The sequence below is a fragment of the Salvia hispanica genome, chromosome 3, assembly GCF_029641045.1.
Source record: "Salvia hispanica isolate PSC_SH4W2 chromosome 3, Shi_PSC_v1, whole genome shotgun sequence".
Taxonomy (NCBI): domain Eukaryota; kingdom Viridiplantae; phylum Streptophyta; class Magnoliopsida; order Lamiales; family Lamiaceae; genus Salvia; species Salvia hispanica.
The window spans coordinates 11,564,845-11,586,007 of record NC_142694.1 but is presented as its reverse complement, the minus strand read 5'-3'; the positions used below and the strand labels follow the sequence as shown (position 1 = coordinate 11,586,007).

The 21,163-nt window shown below is 33.8% G+C and overlaps 1 protein-coding gene and 1 pseudogene across 1 annotated transcript; one reads left to right on the top strand and one right to left on the bottom strand.

Moving 5' to 3' along the window:
- Nucleotides 1–6,954: 6,954 nt before the first annotated feature.
- LOC125210439 (U-box domain-containing protein 26 pseudogene) lies at nucleotides 6,955–8,477 on the top strand (annotated as a pseudogene).
- A 2,719-nt stretch (nucleotides 8,478–11,196) lies between these two features.
- LOC125209233 (transcription factor bHLH95-like) lies at nucleotides 11,197–12,940 on the bottom strand. Its single transcript, XM_089066898.1, has 3 exons — nucleotides 12,668–12,940; nucleotides 11,734–12,159; nucleotides 11,197–11,598 (listed from the first exon to the last, which is right to left on the bottom strand). Exons 1-3 carry the CDS (start codon nucleotides 12,938–12,940, stop codon nucleotides 11,512–11,514), a joined length of 786 nt encoding a protein of 261 aa, XP_088923024.1. The 3' UTR covers nucleotides 11,197–11,511.
- Between the last annotated feature and the right edge of the window lie 8,223 nt (nucleotides 12,941–21,163).

Genomic DNA, 21,163 nt, shown 5'->3' with positions numbered 1-21,163 from the left:
TTTGCGTTAGGCTTTACGTTGTAGCAAATCTCAACTTTGCCAACGAAATGGAAAAAAAATTTAGTGGTAAAGACCTTTTTGCTACACGGTATGCCAATATTTTCTCTCCTTATTTTTCTCTTCCTTTTGCAATTATGATTGGCTGAACACACAACGGGGAATCATGTCAGGACCATTGATTTTTTACTCCACGAAATGATAATCAGAAATTGAAATAACTAATGTAACTAAACAGAATCATTATAATTGTTACATGGAATCATTTTTTCTTGAGACAGAAGTCTAATGCTCTTCATTGCTGGTGGCTCATTATTGGAATATATTGCTGAAAAAAACAACAAAGAAGGGGAAATAGGGTCCATGAAAAATATTGCAATAATGCTAGATTTTGTATAATTTGACCCAAATAAATTAGTAGAGGCAAAGAGCATGAGCCTGGTGTATGTTTTCAATCTATATAACCACAAACATATCTAAATGATATTATTTTTTATTTTTTATTTTTTTAAAGTATTTTGGAATTAGATTCCTGTTATACATAATTTATGTTAAATAATTACCACCACTAACTTAAAGCAAAGCATTAGAGGAGAAATTTTCAAACACCCTACAACAATAGGGGTAGTTTAGGTAGGAGAAATGTTCAAACACCCTACAACAATAGGGGGGTGGGTAGTTTAGGTGGAATGTGTGTATTTTCACTAACATCTTTTTTTTAACTAACACTCCATTCATCTTAGAAAAGTATGCAACAATTTAAATAACACTCCATTCGTCTTAGAAAAGTCTGCAACAATGTAAATGACATGAATTTTAATAAAAATGGTTAGTAGTGCGAGTGGATAAGGGTTAGCATTCTAAATTTCGTGGATGATGAGAGTGGCGGTGAATATTGAATATTTTAAATGATTTTTGTGGGGTTAAAGGAAATGCTATGGTGCTAGTTGCTTGTGGCTAAGGTTTCCATTGTCTATATATTCTACAATAATGATGTAAAATTAAGACATATGAAGACTTAGGTGGATGCTGTCTCCACTTTGGCATAATTCAATATCATCAATAAATGTTTTTTTTTTGTTTTTTGTTTTTTGTTTTTTTGCTTATAAAAGAAATAAAGCATCAACATTTATACTAATACCAATCAACTGGACTGTGATATGAACCAACAATCCACACTTTTTAGTACGTCTCATTTTTTTACAAAATTATTTTCCAACATAGAATTCATCATTTTCAATTTAAAATTCTTTTATGCCGCAGCCATTAGTTGATGAACTCACGAAAAATTCAGATAGTTTGTCATCTCTAACTTGTGTAGAATATTCTTTACTTAAAAGAGAGATAAATTCGTTATTCGAAATATGATTGCTGCAGTTGCAATCAAGAATATATTATAATTCTATGCAATTAGTTTATACTTAGGTTCTGATAGATAATCTGATCAGATTTTTGGGTCAATTAGGTAGAAATTCTCTAATGCTGATGTCAGTTTAGATCCATGAATTTTTGACCAGTTAATGAATCTATTCTATATATTGTTCTATTATTCCACCCTAAATGAATGTAAAAGTAAGATATCAATAACATGATAAAGTGAGAGCACCTAATATTAATTAAAATCTGAAATTATTGTCACAATTTAGGAAAGAAAAGAACTTTAAAAATTAGGCATATTCGCAAGCCGACTAGACTTTAATTTTTGGTATAGGTCGTCTCTATGATTCTATTATGTTTTTATGAATTTATATTTTATAGTACAAGATATATGGACTATTATATTTTTACTTTTTTTCACGAGTATCGTATAATGATGATAAAAGGCAAAAATATCAAAGAATTTGGAACACAATCAAATATCTTGATTCTTAGACTAGAGAAAGTAAAATCACCGAAGGTGACGATAGTGTGATTTGCACCCTACCCTAATCCACTATTGAAGAAAAGGTGGTGTGACATTTAATCAAAGATCACATGTCTTCGATTCTAAAACAAAACAGATACTAGCATGCAATTTGTGAATATGTTCGATAAGACATTAAATATGAAACGAGGTAGTTTTATATTAAGAAAGAATTAATAAGATGGAAAAAAGAAATAATAATTGAAATGAGAAGTATAACACACTAGAATTATTTAACTTATAATTTAACCACACTGTTTTGATGTTTACTACATGACATCGTTTTGGCTGGCGTTCAATAGTGTCACGCAAGTAAGTTATCAAGTAAGTTATCAAGTCATGCCAATGATCTCACTATCTCAGTTGTTTGCAAATTACTAACAAAATCAATAGTTCAATAATTAGCTAGATTTTAGGTGCACAACCAGAATTTGGCAGAAATAAGAAATCCAAGTACAAATGTACAATTGTGCAAATACCCCTTTACTATACGAAACATGATGACAAAATAAATGAAAAATAAAAATATCTCACGCCGATATAAAGGGAGAATCAAACACATAGTCTATAATATAAGCCTAATAAGTTTAAATAAATGAAAGTCTACACTAAATATACTAATACTCATATCATTACAAGGTGACACATCACACACTTAATATAACACACAGGGTGCGTTATATTGCTAACTATTTAAATTGCTAACTCTGCTAACTTGTCAATACAGTGTATCAAAAATGTCAATACGATAACATTAAAATGTCAACACATAATATCAACATATTATATTGAAGTTCAACAAAATTATGTGTTGACATTTTAAATATACAAAATCGATAAATTAGCAAATTAACAATTAAAAAAAGTTAGTAATTAATCACATCCCTATAACGATACTATATACAAATACTCATGACATGACAATGGGAATCAAAGGCCGAGGATTTGCGGCTTGGTATGAAATTAAATATCGAGTGGGGTTTGGCGTTCAACTTTTACTTTTTGGACTATGTATTTATGAGATAATTTAATTTCTCAATTCTCATTGTGACTATAATAATACTCATATGAAAACAAAAAAAATTAGTTTTCAGAAATTTCGGCTGGAACAAACCAAACCAAACTAACTACGCGTTTTGGCCTACACAAAACGAAATTGATTAAATTGTTACTTAACTTTTTAATCAAACATTAGCTTATTGAAAGAATTTATGATTAAATTCTCAATTATTCATTACGTTACAATGAAATACTAAGATGATGCATTTTGTATATTTTACAAATGGATATCTACAAATATTATTATGAAGACAAAACGCATCAGATATATGGCAAAAGGGCGAAGACAATAATAAGATTAGAATGTGATTAATTATAAGTTGATGTAATGTTAGAACAACCCACTCTTGTTACATCATTGTAGCCACTAGCCACCTCATTTTAGGTTGGAAAATTGTCCTAAAAGTTAGTAAAACATCTCCACAATTTTATTTCCCCCTTTTCTAAATTTCTCATTTCCTACCCTTAATTGGATGATTTAATTTTCGAGATTAAAGTTAGTAAACCATTAATGTAGTAGTAGTTAAAATTCTCATTTGAGTAGTTTTTTACAACGTTAACGATGTGACATACTGTATTTACTAGTTTAATTTCTCAATAAATCCATCTTAATTTGATAAGAAATTACTATCGGAAAAGGTTGAATGACAAGTCGGCAATGTGTGTTGCTGGACTTTAGCTGGGTGCACATGCATGTCTTCGATTCTCATATTTGGTCAATTATATCAAACAACGTGATCAACTAATATTAAGTACTCCTCTATTACTAATTAATTAGAGTTTAATGAGTTACAGTTAAAAGTTAATTGAGATAATATATAGCGCTATATATAAATGTAATTATTCTTTTCCAGACTTATGTTTGGTAATAATGAGAAATGGAGGAGTACTACTTTTGGACAATAAAAAGATGATAGTCGGTTGTTGCAGCTGTAGCAGTTCCAATTGCCTCTATTTGTTTTCTAAACCCGAAATATATTTGATAGGAATGATACGAATTCAAATGGTGTATTCCCTCAGTTCCATAATAGTGGAGTCGTTTCTTTTCAACATGTAATTTAAGAAAAATTGTATTAAATTAGTTAAATAATGATGAATAAAGTAGAAAATGAAAAAAATAGAGATGGAGAGAGAATAAAGTAAGCGCGATTAAACATGTTGACTTTTACTAAAAATGTAAATGATTTCACTACTACAGAACGTACCCAAATAGCAAAATAACTTTATTATTATAGAACAAGAGAGTACATTTGAATTTAGTTCATTTATATCTACATGCCAAATATAATAAGATGACATAAAGTGAAATAACTCAAGTAAGTATTATAAAGTTATGAAAAAATTACGTCTCAACTAAGAACATGAGAGTTTAACTTTAGCTATTGAAATCGATTATTGGGAATTTGGGTCATGATTATCCATTAGAAATACTGTATTTAAATATTGTGAAGTGAAAATATAAAAATGAGTGATGATAGAGAAAGTATGACAAGCTGTCGGCTGCACATTCCTCTATTCATATTTGACCGTTGACCGTTTGTCACTTCCATCAACAGCAGTCAACAGCAGACCCAAAACACTGAACAGAATCATAAACTTTCGGCCTACTGTTAATAAATAATTAAACTAATTTTTCTCCTTGATTTATAACTGTAAAACAATTTACATTATTATTTCTGTTTGATAAATATTAGTAACATAATCCATATTAAAATTATTTCTTTTAGTTTTTATATTGTACTTGAGAGAAAAAAATGTTGAGGCAGTTTACTTGAGAAACATTTAAGTTTGCTATTTAAATCAACAGGTAATCCTACAAATTTTTTCACATGATTTTGAATTTATACATCCATAACCGTTGAGTATTTACATTTTTCACCTACATTTTCATTTCAAATCTTTTCATTCTTTATTATTTACTATAATTTTTAATTAAATTAATTATAAATAAATATAAAAATTTTAATAAAACAATGAGATTACATAATGGAAATAAACGAAAAAAACACATAATCAAACTATAGCATGGAAATAAACGAAAAAAATTTTGCATAATCAAACTATAGCATAAAAAAGTAAGAATGAATGGATTTATTGACGAAAATTAAGAGTAAAAATCAATAAAATAGGAGTAGCATATTTTTTTATCATGAAAAAAATTGAATAATACCGCGTGACAGTCTTTGATTGGGTAAGTGGTGTGTGCTCTGACACGCGCGATGCAGCGTGCTCAACGGGCCACAACATCGGTACATATATACTCGAGAACTGATCAATTTACGCGCAATTGTGAATGGCCTTATAAAATTATTTTCCCTCCTAATAACTTTGATGCATGCATGTAGCAGGTAAAATCCGAACAAACATATTCGAACACAATTCAATAATTGACAAAATCCAAATTTTATATTGAACGACAAAGAGAACGTCCTTGCTTTAATCACAAAGTTCAACAACTCTAGAGAATATGGAAAAACAACTCTCTATAAGAGACAATTGTGTTGAATATTAAAGATTAATAACAAACTAACTAAGGAATTTATATTTAAGAAGAAGTAGGAGACTGAAATAAGTAACTTATAAATAAATTGAGCGCCTGACTTGTCCACCACAAGGCATCGTCATCGCCACTAAATTTATATGTTTAATCAATATTAATGGCACAAATGAAGAATTTATATAAAATAACAAAGGAGGGATGATTATATAAAATAATAAAACTACATAATCAAGAAGCGTAATTTTTTATTAGTACTAACTAGCTAATTGCTCTATCCAAACTATGATGTCGACACACAAGTGAAAAGAAAGCAATGCCACGATACCTCTTAATAACAACAAACAATAAGAAATCAAGAATGGTGTAGTAACAGCTCAACAATATTTTTACTTGACCGCCGAGAAAGTTATCGATACATGGTATCATAATAAATAATTACAAAATTAGGATTCATTTACTGTTAAATAAAATATATAATAATATTAGATGTCGAAATATCTTAAATATAATAGTAACAGATTAAAATTTATGAATCCAAATTACGTTATTAAATAATTATCTACTTCTCTTCTTTTTAGTATCAAGATTAATGCAACTCATATCATAGCTGGTTGATTCTACTAGCTTCATTTTTTTTTTCAAAAATCGGTTCAACTATTGACCGTTTCACGATACACTGTGGTTGTCTTTTATGCTTTTTTTTTTTTTTTTTTTTATTTTAAATTAACTCCTATATGTAAACTTCAATAGGAAGGAGTAAATTACAACTGATATCAAGAGGGCCCGACACCTCATACAATAATGTCTAAGTTCCTTGCCACTTGGACAACGGCTCTGGACTTATCTTGTATGCTTAATGGTCTAACTATCCAGTGACATCTATATCCAAACTGGCATAGAATAATTCGATTAATACTAAGTAAAACTTTTGAAATTCCAAATTCTGATCCGAACCAAACCAAAATTTATAATCTAGTTTAGATTTTTGGATATGATAAATTTTTACGCAATTTCGGATTTTACAGATCGGATCGTATTTCATAATTCAAAATTTGGAATTTTGGATGAGATCACATTCATTTTTGATAAAATCTGATCCGAAATTTTAATGCTCATCCACTGGGTCGATTTCCGAATCACTATATGGCAATGTTGTAAAATGAAAAGAAAGTAAGTATTTGAAGAGCAAATCAAAAGACAGTCATCTCCAAAATTATGTGTAAAGTAGAAAAATGGAATCATAAAAGAATAAAAAAGAATTAATATAGTAAGATGCATGCGCGTGTGCGGTGTGTTGATGAGATCACAATTTGAAAGCAATGAATGAATATAATTGACAGAAGAGGTGGGCTTTGGATGTCCACACTCACTCACATCACATTCCCTTTGACCACTAACCCAACCCTGGTTAACCAAACCCAACCCTTGAACCACACGTGTGGCGGATACATAATGCAACAAATTACAAATCCGTCAGAATATAAATGTCCCTCTGTTCTCCCCTGCTCTCTTCCCAATTCCTATATATATCCACCAATTTTACACTCCATTTCTCATCTTCATCAACATGCCTGCAACCTTCAATTTAGAGCCGTTGGATATCTCGCTGCACATCCCTCACCATTTCCGCTGCCCGATCTCGCTCGAGCTCATGCGCGACCCGGTCACCGTCTCCACCGGTCAGACCTACGACCGATCAAGCATCGAGGCCTGGGTGGCCACCGGCAACACCACCTGCCCCGTCACAAGGCAGCCGCTCACGGATTTCAATCTCATCCCCAACCACACGCTCCGCCGTTTGATTCAGGATTGGTGCGTCGCTAACCGCTCCTTCGGAGTCGAGCGGATCCCCACTCCGAAGCAGCCTGCCGAGCCGGTTTTGGTTCGGAGTTTGCTTCGCCAGGCTGCTTCGGGTCCGTACGGCGTCAGAGCTTCGTCGCTGAGGAAGTTGAGATCGCTGGCGCGTGAATCGGATAAGAACAGGATTGTGATCGCGGCGAATAATGCTCGCGAGGTGATGATGTCGATTGCGTTTGCCGATGTAGGATCGGATCTGCGGCACGATTCGCTCGCCGTGCTCTCGGTGTTGGCTTTGACGGAGGAGGAGTGCGTGAGCGTTGGATCGGATCCGGATCGGATCGGATTTCTGGTGAATTCACTGTTCCATTCGTCGATTGATGTGAGGGTTAATTCCGCGGCGGTGATCGAGAGCGTGGTGGCGGGGATCCGATCGCCGGAGCTGAGGGCGGAGATCAGCGGCGCGGAGGGGATTTTCGACGGAATCGTAGGGATTTTGAATTATCCGTTCATCCATCCGCGCGGGGTGAAGGTCGGGATCAAGGCGCTGTTCGCGCTGTGTCTGGCGAAGCAGCACCGGGGGAGGGCGGTGGCGGCGGGGGCGGTGGAGGCGCTGGTGGAGAGGCTGGCGGAGGTGGAGAATTGCGGCGACGCGGAGAGGGCGCTGGCGACGGTGGAGCTGCTGTGCCGGATTCCGGCGGGGTGCGCGGCGTTCGAGGCGCACGCGCTGACGGTGCCGCTGCTGGTGAAGGTGACGCTGAAGGTGTCGGGGCGGGCGACGGAGTACGCGGCGGGGGCGCTGCTGGCGCTGTGCTCGGCGTCGGAGAGGGCGCAGAGGGACGCGGTGGCGGCGGGGGTGGTGACGCAGCTGCTGCTGGTGGTGCAGAGCGACTGCACGGAGAGGGCGAAGAGGAAGGCGCAGATGCTGCTCAAGTTGCTGCGGAACTCATGGCCTGATGCGTACGTCGTCAAATCGGAAGATTTCGCCGGAAGCGACGTCGTTCTATTTTGACATTTTTTTTTCTGACATTAGAGGATTAAACAATCCTCTTAATTTTTTGCAATCGGAGAGGTAAATTGCAACGTTTTAACACTATTGATAAAAAGAGAAGTAGATCAGATTAATTAGATGAGGGAAGTGTTGATTTTGTAATTAAGATTGGTTAACTCATGCATGTTACTCTTAAGTCTTATCTACAGCGCAAACCTTCAACTTTTCTATGTCCATTTTCCAACTGGAAACATGAATTAATTATTTATGGATCATTAATGAATTTGATTGAAATTTATATTAATTGAATAATTAACCATGCTATCAAACCTATTAATCTCTTCATCTACGAAATAATATTTCAATTGATATTTTGGGATGTCCATAATTTAAAGTCTCATTTGTTTATTTTTTTCATTTTACGTAAGGGAGTCTCATCATCTACTAAATCATTACAGTATTACACTCACATTTCACTGTAAAACTAATACATATATAGAAGTGAGATTTAAGTTGTGGAGTACTAAATTTTTTTACACATTTTTTTATTATACTGAGTATTTCTTAAAATCTGTGCAAATCAAATTGGGACTATATATAGGAATGGAGGGAGTACTATAGTATAATTAGAGTGAAGACTATGGTGAAGAGAATTGTGAACTTTGACATATACTATTGCCTATTGGTAGGAGGAACAAAGCAAATTAATTTAAAACATCGTTAGCATCAGTAATTTCTTTAATTTGGCAAAACTATTGAAGTGGAATTGAACAGTGAGAATCTTATCCTGATGGCACCTTAAAATTCACAACTTTGACACATGACGTCAGCGTAATGCAATATGGCGCTGGCACGCATATTTATAACCTAAAAGTAGGACAAATCTAACCAATAAGGAACATAATAATTTTTTGTAATAGAAGTGAATTTGGTCTCTTTCCAAAATTTCCAAAACTAGGCCATGAATTGTACAGGTGGGTATTCGCGCCACGTGGCTTGTTTGTTAAAATTAAGGTAAGTTGAAACTTGAATTGATACTTGGTTGAATGAATTTGAATGGTGGGCCTATTAGAACAAGACAATGATTTGAGGTAAGGTAAATGAGACATGAGACATCACATATATTAATGTGAGAGGCAATAAAACTGATGGTTCAACATCCTTTGACCAAAGACTGCCACAACTGTCTATTACCAACAATGACATGTCAGCAAACAAACACAATAGGTGGGGCCCCTCCAATATTGAAATTTTTGAAACCCTTTTATTGAATAATAAATACACAGAGTATAATTATTCTGTTTAATTTTTTATGATACTTGTAGTGTACTATATTTTGAACCCATTAGTAACATCATTATACTAGTACACATACCTTGTTGAAAATATTATTGGAAAAGTTGATTGAAAAAAAAGCTGGCAAATGCCTTCCTCATAATCTATGAAAGAAGTTCACTTATGTATTTGATTGAAATGCCGAATTATGTATGAGTTTGATAGGTGGGCTTAGGCAAGAAATACTATGTAGAAAGTGAACCTTTTGGAAATGAATATATTAGTGAGAGGTAGATATATATATGAATGTGGTAGGGTATCATGTTTGGTGAATAAGACCACACAAATGGAATCTCACATGGGCTGTGGATATTTTTGGATTTGTGGATGCCAAGTTGTGGTCATATACAAAGACATACATCTATTTATTATTAAGGCCACCCACAAAATGAAAAAGAAAAAAATCCTATACCTTAAGACAGTGATACATTCTTTACTAGAACCATCAGTGGAGCAATATTATTTTATCCCTTTATTCCTATTCATCTTCATCATCCTTTTTTCCCCCTATTTATCTAAATATTTTAAAGGTAAGTTTCATTTGATCTATCTTTATTGCTTCTAATTGGGCTAACTAATTAAAAAAAATCAAATAATTATATTTTATTCATAAATTATCTTCTAATCTTGATTTAAAAAATCATAGGTAAGGATTGTACAAATAAAAATTCATGTGCCAAATAGGGAAAATAAAATTAGACATATCATAAATATAACAGCCATTTTTCTGTTGGGCTCTATTACAGCGGCCCAGTATGGATTTTGAACCCAACAAATCAAATTGCCACCCAATTTTTACATTGCCCAAACCTTCAAAACATAGAGTTAAGTTATGCCATCAAAATATTATCTGTAATAGCAAAATTTTAGAGAACAGAGGTTTATAGATGCTACCATTGAAGACTAGTATAATTTCTTGAGAAAAAGATGTGTTGAAGATAATAGAGTTAAATTGGAGCATCAAACGATTAGAATTGAAAATTTCTATAATTTCTTAAGTTGGAACTCTATAGTATCTGTCCACCCCTCTAACCTCTCTTTTGGGCCGTACGCTTACTACAAAGTACAAATTGAAATGCTAATTCGAAAGGTTTTATCTTGAATTTCCACTGGGCCATTTTATATATATACCAGATTTTGCATGTATTTTGTCCACCGAATTCATAAATGCTAGTATTAAAATTGCTTGTTAAAACTGTTTCACAAGGTTTTGTTTATAATCGAATTATATATCTATTCTTAAGGCTGATTTGAAGACCTATCAGTTTCTAATTGTCTTACTTCATCAGTAGTTTGTTGTTGTGGAAACCATCTCCTACAACATCCCATAGATCTTAAATGACTGGAGCTTGATTTTGTTGTTGAATTACAGACTTTGATACCAAAATATGTTGGCCATAGGAAGTGAAATATAGTGTCTTGCTGCACTTTGATATTGAGAGAGAATATATTATATTTGGCTTGATTGTGAATGATGAAATGGTGACGATTTCCAAGGTACTTAATAAACATATATAAACCTGAATATAGCCTAATACATGAACAAAAAATAAAATGAGATACATGATTTTTATTTAATACTACATGAAATGATAGATGAATGTTTGACTAATTTAAATATGCAAATTACTTTTCAACAGACGATATCCCTATTTACAGATATCGGTTCAACTCTCTTTTGCAATTCGGGAAAGAACCGACAAAGAAAACCCGAATCGGAACTTATTATTACGCTCTACTAAATTACATAAAAATAAAAACCGAATAATAAAAGAACTACTGAAAACCGGACTGCACGACATTGCCTCGCAGGCGCGCTTGCTGCTGCTGATGGGGTGGATAGGGCTCATTGGCGGAGAGTCGGGGGCGAGGCGAGTGTGGGCCCGGACGGTATCAAAATTCCTCCTTTGAAATTCCACAAAAACAAATTTAGGAATTAATCCAAAGCATGAGCTCAGCTGCAACTTTCTTGTACGTTTCTTCCACATGAAATGATGCCCCCTCAGCTCCATTTGCCTGCTTAACAATTTAACCAAATAAACAAAATTCAATTGCAAAAATCACTTTCATCAAATCAATTGCAAAAACCCTAATTCACTAATAAAAAAAAAATTAACTAATTGCTTAGAAATATGGCTTATAATGTCTCACCCTGATATGAACCATGTAGTTTCGCAAGACGGAATCAGACGAGATGTGGGCTGACACGAGGTCGAGGTTGTAGTTGTCCATCACAAGCCCGAGATAGGCCATCATCCCGGTCTTCGTAGGGCTGCAAACAATGCTGAGATGAGCATCAATCCCACACACATTCAGCACTACATTCGTAGAAGCCCATGAAGTGAAACTAGCCCGGCCCGAATGAGGGTTTAGTTGAGTAACCGGAGGCGGAGGCTGCTGGCTTATCGATGCTTGATCCGCCATGAACGCCTCCCGGGATTGGCTGGTGATGCCGGGAATATCACAGATGTTTCCTCCTTTAAGCTTCTTCTCCTTCTGCTTTTCGAGTTTTTCGAGGGTTTTTCGCATCTTCTTGATGTATACCACTGCTTCATCAACTAGGGTGGTTTTGTCTACCTGCATTCATCCAATTTTCAAATTATTGACTTCATTTTAATTTTTTGTGTGTGATTTATCCACCACCATCTTTATGTAATTAGCCAAGAAAATCTATTCTGTGCTTTTAATTATGTTATTGCTATATATGCTAATCCCATCTGTGATGGAAAAATTGTGAATCTGCAAAAAGAAATTCACTAGATAATTTTGTAAATATTAAAAATATTCTATTTGTTGTTTAGTATACATGAAAAGTATGTAAGTTGTACATCCATTCAATTCCTACTAAATACAAACTGGGATTAATTAATTTGTAGGAAAACTAGTTTGTATAAAATGGATGCTTGAGGGTTCTGAGAAATTGAGTGAAGTTTGCCTCAAACACAAATCATATGAGAATTAGTATTGAAAGAAATTGATGGTGACATAACATTGAGTGTGTAACTGAATTAGAAGATTCTTTCATAAATCAACCAAGAAAATTTGGAGAGAGAATAGTAAATTGGAGGGAGAGAGTAAGGGTTACCCTGGGGTGGAGTTTAGGGATCAAAGCATGGAGGGTAGCAAACATATCCCTCATCTTCTTCCTCCTCTCTCTCTCGGTCCATATATGTAGCTCGTGTTCATCGATCTCATTCCCGACCCTCTTCTTCCCCCTGTCACTCATCTTCTGCTCTGTGCCCGTCAAGATCTTGCCACTCTCGATCAGTGTCTTCCCGCCACTGTCTTCGACTGGGAGAACTGGAAACGCCCACGACTGGTTATCGTTCCACATGTCGTGCTCGACTTCTCCGGCCATGGTGCCTAACTAGAGAGAGGTGTGTGTAGTGATGAGAGAATGGAGGGTTTGGGTAGGATATTTATAGATAAAGAAAAAGGGTTAGAGATAGAAAAGCATTATTTAATGGAAGACTCAATTAGAATCAACCAAAGTATAATCATATGCCTAAATTAAATGACGCTAGTGGTCCCGTCTCGCTCAATAATACTCTCTCTGTCCGCTAATAAGAATATACAATACGTTTTAAGAAAATAGATTGTGAACATTGGTGTATGTGTTTTTAGTCTATAAATGTTGTTATTAAGGATCCTACTATGTCAAAATTTTGATTTTGATGAATTGGTCTAGTTGTGTCTCTCTAGCACATTGATTGAGTAAAATCTATGAGCATAGGTTGTACATATTTGGATTCCTATACCTTAATTAACAAGTCTCCCAAATATTTAGTTATACATTGGTGTATGTATTTTGTAATGGAGTCTCTTTGGTTACATCTATAAAAAACTTTTGTATAAACAAACAAATCTAGAATCCAAATTCGTCACTCCCTTTTTCCCAAATAATTAAATTTAGGAGGTGGATAAAATATAAATCACTTTTGTAAATCTAAACTATGAATCATGAATTTATTGGGAATTAATGAATTTAAAAATTATAATTTTTTATCTTTGGAAATGATTCTAAGTTCATAGTTTACGAGAGACTATATAGAATATAAACTTTATCCAACATAAATCTTGCACTCAATTTAAAAATTATAAACTATTTTGATGGATAGTAAAATTTAGATTTGAGTTTGAAATTGGGAGGAGGCATATAAATTTCAGTACAATTACAATTATATTATACGTTCAATATTGATGTAGATTTGGCCTGAAACCCTAAATCTATTGCTTGGTGTTTCAAAAATGGCTACTAAATCTTTTCAAGAATAAAAGTTAGGAGTGTTATTTTTAGATTTGTTTAGGACGTTACTATTCTACTACTTACCATATGTTAATTTTGTACTTAAGCTCTAACTGACAATTGCTGAGGACTGAGGTGTATATGTGAACTCGAAATTTTCATTTAATTTCAGACAAATCGTAATGCCAATTCTAAACTTACATGCAAATAATAAGTTTTTTTTCATGTCATTTTATAATTATTTGATATTTCAAGAAATCGAAAGTAAGCCTATACAATTATCTAAAAATAAGGTGTCGTGCAAATGTTGTATTACTACAGAAAATGTGTTACTTGTAGTTGTTTTATATCTGCATGTAATGATTTGTCGTCGTCCACTTTTTAAACAATAATCCAACGGTGGAAATTCAAATAGTTTTTCAAACCAATTTTTGAAATATTATTTTCACTATAATAGCCAGAGGAGTCAAAAAATGATATTAAATCTTAAAGAATTATAGATAATCTCATAAATTAAAAATAGCAATATAAACCCTTGGTTCGTTTTGAGTTTAATTAAATCAATTTGGGGAGCTGAATTCGTAGTTCATTCTTACCAATTATTCATCAAACATAGTTAATATCGAAATTTATATATAGAATCCTGTAATTGAATGAACAAAAGTATTAATTGTCAAATGATTGACTATTAAGAATCCGAGGATTTCATTTATGTACATTCTAATTTTACATTACAAGTCATTCACATTGCTTATCTTTATATACAAACATGCAATGATTACTTTCTCTATAATATGTTGACTCTTTTGTAATACCATATATATAATGGAAAGAGAAGCTTAAACATTTTCTCAAATTTTTTTTATAGCTGGGGCTGGAGCTAAATATTTCTCTGAAAAAGTATATTTTAGTTTTCTCATTTTTCAAAAATGTTATAACGTAGATAATAAAAGAACTTTAACCTACCTTTAAAAGAAGAAGAAATCAAATAGTAATAAACAACTAAGTATTTAAAAGTATCACCTTATACCTAATACTACCATTTTATAACGAAACTTATATTTTTTTTATTTATTTAAAAATAACCCCCACTGACTGATTTATTTTTCGTCTAGATTTTTTAAATAAAGCTGATTTTTTATTGTTGTTACTATTATTTGGATTGTTGTGTAGAGAGAAGGATGGTTGGAAGAATCTGCAAAGCGTTTTAAATTGGGTGCATGGTTGTTGATTTTGAGTGTTTTATGGCTAATGCTTGCGTTTCTACAATCATCAAATTTTGTCCATTTTCATGCCCTTTTTGAGACTCTAGTAACCGCATCACATCACTTGCCACATAAAACTTCTATAGATGTTACACGTTTCAAAACTTTATTTGATACATAATATGTATATACATAGTATATAATAGGATACATAGTTGAAATTGAATTATATTACGAGCTAATTATAATTTTCATCAAAATCTTTTATACTAGTATATTAATTTTTTTTCAAATCTATTCTAATCTTTGTAAAATATCAATTTTATACCTAGTTTTTAAATTAAATTATCATATAAAGTATTTTGTTGCGCTGTATAACAGGTCATCACTCATGAAACGATGCAATTTTATTAAAGTATAATATCGAGGATTCAAATGTAGAATAGGATTGTTGTTATATAACACATATATGTAGACATAAAATATAATGCGATACATAGTTGTAACTGAATTATATTGTGTTCATAAAAGCATTATGATGCGCTGGCTACCAGGTCAGCACCCATTAGACGATACATCTCTATTAAAATCTCTATTAAAGTATAATTTTATGAATTCAAATATGTGAATAATCTTATTGATATATTTACATATATGGCACGATACAGAGTTGTAACTGAATTGCATCATTTCAAAATCAAGAATTTAAAAGAATAGTCGAACTAATTGATTTAACTAAGCATGCATATAAACAAGTCACAAATTAATTTTATCATATTCTTGGCGAGTAAACTTGTAGTAGTATATTATTTGATAACTGATTATACAAATAATTTTATTTTATTAGTTATAACAATATAACTAAACTTATTTATCATAAAAATAATCGATTTTGTATTAAACACAAAATAAATTTACTAGTGGTGTTCTCCAGTAGTATGAAGAACTTACAATGGTTTCTGTGTGCCATAAATATTCTAATGTATTTTGCCAAAATATAGCATAACATCCTATGTACCTGATTACGTGGCTTGGGACCCACTTTCATTACATTCCAAACAAAAAGGAATTTTCCTTTCTAAAATAACAAAGAAATTGAAAAAAATTAAGTTTTTTTAAATGAAATGATATTATCTTGAGCCGCAATTAAGTTTTTTTAAATGAAATGATATTATCTTGAGACGGCTCGAAAATGTATATGACTCAACTACGGAAGAATATCAATTTTCCACAAACTTCCTTAATTTCCTATCATTACGTCTGCGGATTTAAAAATTATGTGTGCAACAAGAAAAGTCATTTTCATCTTTTTATCCCTAAATCCGGCTTTAATTTGAACTTTCTATTCTTTTTCATTCACTTAAATTAATTGTTTTTAGAAGATTCTTATACACTCTATTCTCCTCAACAGTTATGTGGAGTACAAATTTGGCTATAAATGTAAGTACTCCATAATTGCTATTAATTAATACACAATCCTTTTGAATCAATCCATCACTAATCGAGATATATAGTCCGTTGCAAGAGGAGCATCTGTGTTAGCAACTACTAAAATTAACATGAAGAATTTTCGTATTAGAAATAGTTATGGAGTCCATTTTATCTTATTTAGGGTAATTTTAGGAGAAACGCTATTCGAATTATAAATTTTTGGCATACGACTAAAGTGCCGTTGGGCTTAAGTTAATAGCCCCAAAAAATGGCAAATGGCAAAGGTGCGAAGAAGCGGATAAAAAAACAAAAGAAGAAACGCCGTTTCCATTTAGCAACACCACGTCAGCGAGAATCAGTTAAAACGGTTATCACATAATGATCTTAGTCTTAGCTATGAAATTGATTGATTTCAACATTTAATTTACACTTTCTTGATTGTTGTATTTCCATCACTCAATTTCCAAGGCTCTTCTTATGCAAATTGGACATGTGTTCTTCAGTAGCAACCATTTCTCGATGCTTACAATCCAATATCCCAAGATCATCTCCTTCATCATAATCCTCCTGAATCAATAGCAACAGATTAACATTCACATAAATAACACTTGTGTATATTAATTATAATCTCTCAAATAATACTAAAGGCATGGCTCTAACCAGACAGATGCTGCATCTTTCCATCGTATGCTTCCGCTCTTTCAAACGGCCATGAATCTGTTCCTCACTCACTCCGGTACTCCACAGATTGTCACTTATCCACTGCTGATTCCCAGGCACCTGAGCAACATCTCCAACTAGGCTTGGAGCTAAGTGAGGCGTAGTCCACGAGTACTAACTCCAATACTTGTATACCATTGTTGATTAGAAGAAGGCACACCGCACATGTAATGATATAGATAAACTTCTCGAGTCAATGCCACCAACACGGAAATGAACACTATTCTGCAATAACTTCGTTACCAGCTGGTTGGACTTAAAAGTGAAACGTCCGGAGAGTAGTCTACCAATTCCACTACTTGAACTCGGTTGATCAGAAGAAGACGCACTTGATGATGTAGTTAAACTTCTCGAGGCAGTGCTAACATTACTTCCACCATCAGAAGCCAAGCGATCCACATTACTGCTAGGAAAGGAATCATCCTGATTTGTTTCCCCTTCCATTTCAAAAGTTCAGACCAAACACTAGAGAAAAGTTTGGAGGTCCAACAAAGGATTAAGGAAGGTAATCTAATCACTCAAAGCATAAGAAGAGCATCAAAGTAGTAACTACTCCGAGAAATTTAATCGTTTCTTTAAACAACATGATATTAATGTATACTTTGATAAACAGAACATACTCCTGTCAAACGATTGATTTTGATTTGCTTCACCATCATCGATGTACTAACTCTATTATATAGTACACATTTAACTACTCAAGAAACGACTTAAGAAAGCACGAAGATTCAAGAAACGTATAATGCAGCTACGAAACAAAGGGCTATGCGTTAAGAAGTTGAAAGTTAAGGAGGAAAATGGGAGTGCAATCCAACTATCCAAATAAAATTACAAAATTGGAACATTACGGAAACTCATTTGCAACTAACAACAGCATTTTACAGCAATTAAAGCAAAAACGAAGATATAAAATCTCAATCTAGCTCATACGATATCCCAAGCAAAATCAAATGAAGAATCAACCTATATAACATTAAGTCGGAAACATTGAAAGATGGGGCAGCGCTTAAACCTCACAGAGTAAAGACAGTGATCGACGGCTTCCTTTTCCTTTCTTGAATATTGCAGCATAAGATTATATAACGTAGAGTTGATCTCTCCGCAATTGTGTTTCCGAGACTCCCTTTTCCCCTTTAAATACAAAATATTTGGCGCCAAACGACGGTTATCTATTTGTGACTTCCTTTTTTTAGTTGTAACAAAGTGAGTTTAATTAGTACTACAATATTTTCAGTATTCATTTTATAAACTTAAATTATTCGGCCCAACTGAAGCTCCCAATTATATTTCGTAAAATTTGTTTTCACTCTTGATGCTTGAGATGATTGTTGAAATTCATAGTAGGAGTACTATTGTTTACATTTAGTAGAATAAATAAAAAGAAATCATTTAGAAACTACTAACACAGAATTTTCTTATTAGATATAGCTATGGAGTTCATTAATTTTAGGAGAAAACATTATGCGTTACCGAGTTGTAAATATAGTAGCGGAATTTGATGAAAATGAGACGATATGCAAAATGTGTTCATTGTCAATTTTTTTCACACGCAATAAAAGGTGCTAAAAAGCGGGGAATAAATGATCAAAGAAGCGCAATGTGAAAACGTTACTAAACTGGTGTTTGCTGTATTATCTTAGCTATATATGAAAATTGAAATGTAACACTTTGTAGCTGGTAGAATTGCATTCGTTTGATTAATTTACATTTTCCATGGTTTTTCTATTGCAAATTGGGCATCTGTTCTTGAGAAGCAACCATTTCTCGATGCAACTCATGTGGAACTCGTGCTTACAATCCAATATCCCGAGATCATCTCCATCAACATAATCCTCCTGAATCAGTGCCACCAGATTCGCATAAATAAGGAGTAGTCCTGTCTGTGTATATATACATAATCTCTGAAAGCACACATGGCTCGGCTCTAACCTGACAGATGCAGCATTGTTCCACTGACTCCGAGGCTCCATGCTTCCGCTCTTTCAGTGAGGCTCGAATCATTTCCTCACTCACTCCATTACTCCCCCAATTCCATGGCAAGTACTGTTGCACAACACCAATTTGATGGACCCATTTTTAGCATGTTGATTCAAGACTATTAATGGCAACACAATCCAGGATAACTAAAGCTTTACCTCATCCCTCAGCTCCCCAAGAATCCCAAGATCAAACCTCGTATCTACGTTATAGTCCTGAAATAAAAAAGGGGAGCTGATTCTGTAATGTGCCAATTAAGAGGAACAGAATCATAGTATCATAGTAAAATAGTACTAGTAAAAAGAATTTAGAACAAAGTGATATGTACATTTCATCACCATTCCCCCAAAATATGGAGTAGTAATTAAATTAGGCTGCTTACCAGTCTGTCCTGACCAGATGATTCTTCTAAGGTCTGATGAAAAGGCCCGAACCGAGGGAAAGGAATCCAAGCAACATGATCATTTCTTGGAGTATAACTCCAGTCAATTTGGAAATAATCAAATGGGTCCAACTCAGAAGCAATATTAGCTGCAACGTCGCATGTTGTATAACCTCTTTCTCCAGGGAGCAACAAAGCAGCAAGGTTTGGAATAGGAGGAGGACCTATTGATGGATTAAACGGAATGAGTTCCCAGTGTTTCTGACCGTAAAAGTGTTGTGAAGTACCTTGAAGAGCATTGGACTCTGGAGATGGATTTGTATAGTGGAGTGGGACAGGACTTATAGCAGTAGAAGAAGGTTGAGGAGGCACAGAAGAATCATCATCCAAAAGAAGCCAATCGTAGTCATGGTCCCAGCATCTGTTTATCTGATCAACTGAATCGAGCCTGTTACCAGGAGAAACCAATCGATCCACATGTCTGTTAGAGCCCAATCCTTCATCACATGAATCATCCCGATTTGTTTCCCCTTCCATAGCAGGAATCTCGGGACTGTTTCTGTTTCAGACCAAACAATGCACAAAAGTTCAGTAATCAAATCACTCAAAGAATGAGCAAACACCACAAATTTAACCACACCAACATGATATTAATGTATGCTCTCATCAACAGAACATACTCCTATTACAATTGAATTTAATTTTCCTTGGATGCACTTTTGATCATTGAGGCATGATTAACAATCCTTTATTAGTCAAAATCTTTAGTATAGGAGTACATGTTTAACTACTACGCCATAGGGCAATAGCTACACAAGAAAATCAAGAAACGTAGAATGCAGCTCCACCATTGCAGAATCCAGATCAAATTAAAGCATTTGCGCATTACTAAAACTCAATACTATACATTTGCAGCTAACTACAAAAACGAATATCCCTCTTTCCATGTATATGATTTCCCAAACAAAAACATAAAATGAAGAATAAACCAAGAAATTGGGCGAAATATATTAGCAGGGGATGCCGATGCACTCACGAGTAAACACAGCGATCCAAGGCTTCCTTTTCCTTTCCAAGAAATCTCCGCAATTTCAGTGATCTCTTTTTCCCAGAAATTTTATTTGGCGCCAAACGACGCTAGGGAAACAAAAGAGATTACTTGATTTGAATTTAAATATGCAATGCATCGTCTCAATTTGGATTTCTTTTATTTGTATTGTAAGTTGTAAACAATAATTTTTAAATAGAAAAAAAGGAAGTTAATTTACTTATAATATCATTATCATGTAATTTGACCTTATTAGTTGCGATTATTAGTACATATTCTTGTGATTGCATTATACTCCCACCCCTCCGTCCCCCATTAGAAGTCACACTTTGACCGAGCACGGGTTTTAAGAAATATAAAGAAAAGTTGGTTGAAAAAGTTAGTGGAATGTGAGACCTATTTTTTATATTGGTTTTATAATAAAATGTGAGTGGATTGAGTTAGTGGAACGTGAGACCTACTTACTATTTATGGTAAAAATAAAGTGTGACTCTTAATTGAGGACGGACCGAAATGGAAAAGTGTGACTCTTAATCGGGGACGGAGGGAGTACTATTTTCCATTAAAAATAT

What these genes read in the sequence shown, in the direction of transcription:
- LOC125209233 (XM_089066898.1), bottom strand. Translation starts at nt 12,940, where the DNA reads ATGGCCGGAGAAGTCGAGCACGACATGTGGAACGATAACCAGTCGTGG. An exon ending in TCCCTAAACTCCACCCCAGG is followed by an intron (nt 12,160 to 12,667) that starts GTAACCCTTACT and finishes GGATGAATGCAG; the next exon opens with GTAGACAAAACCACCCTAGT. An exon ending in ACTACATGGTTCATATCAGG is followed by an intron (nt 11,599 to 11,733) that starts GTGAGACATTAT and finishes ATTGTTAAGCAG; the next exon opens with GCAAATGGAGCTGAGGGGGC.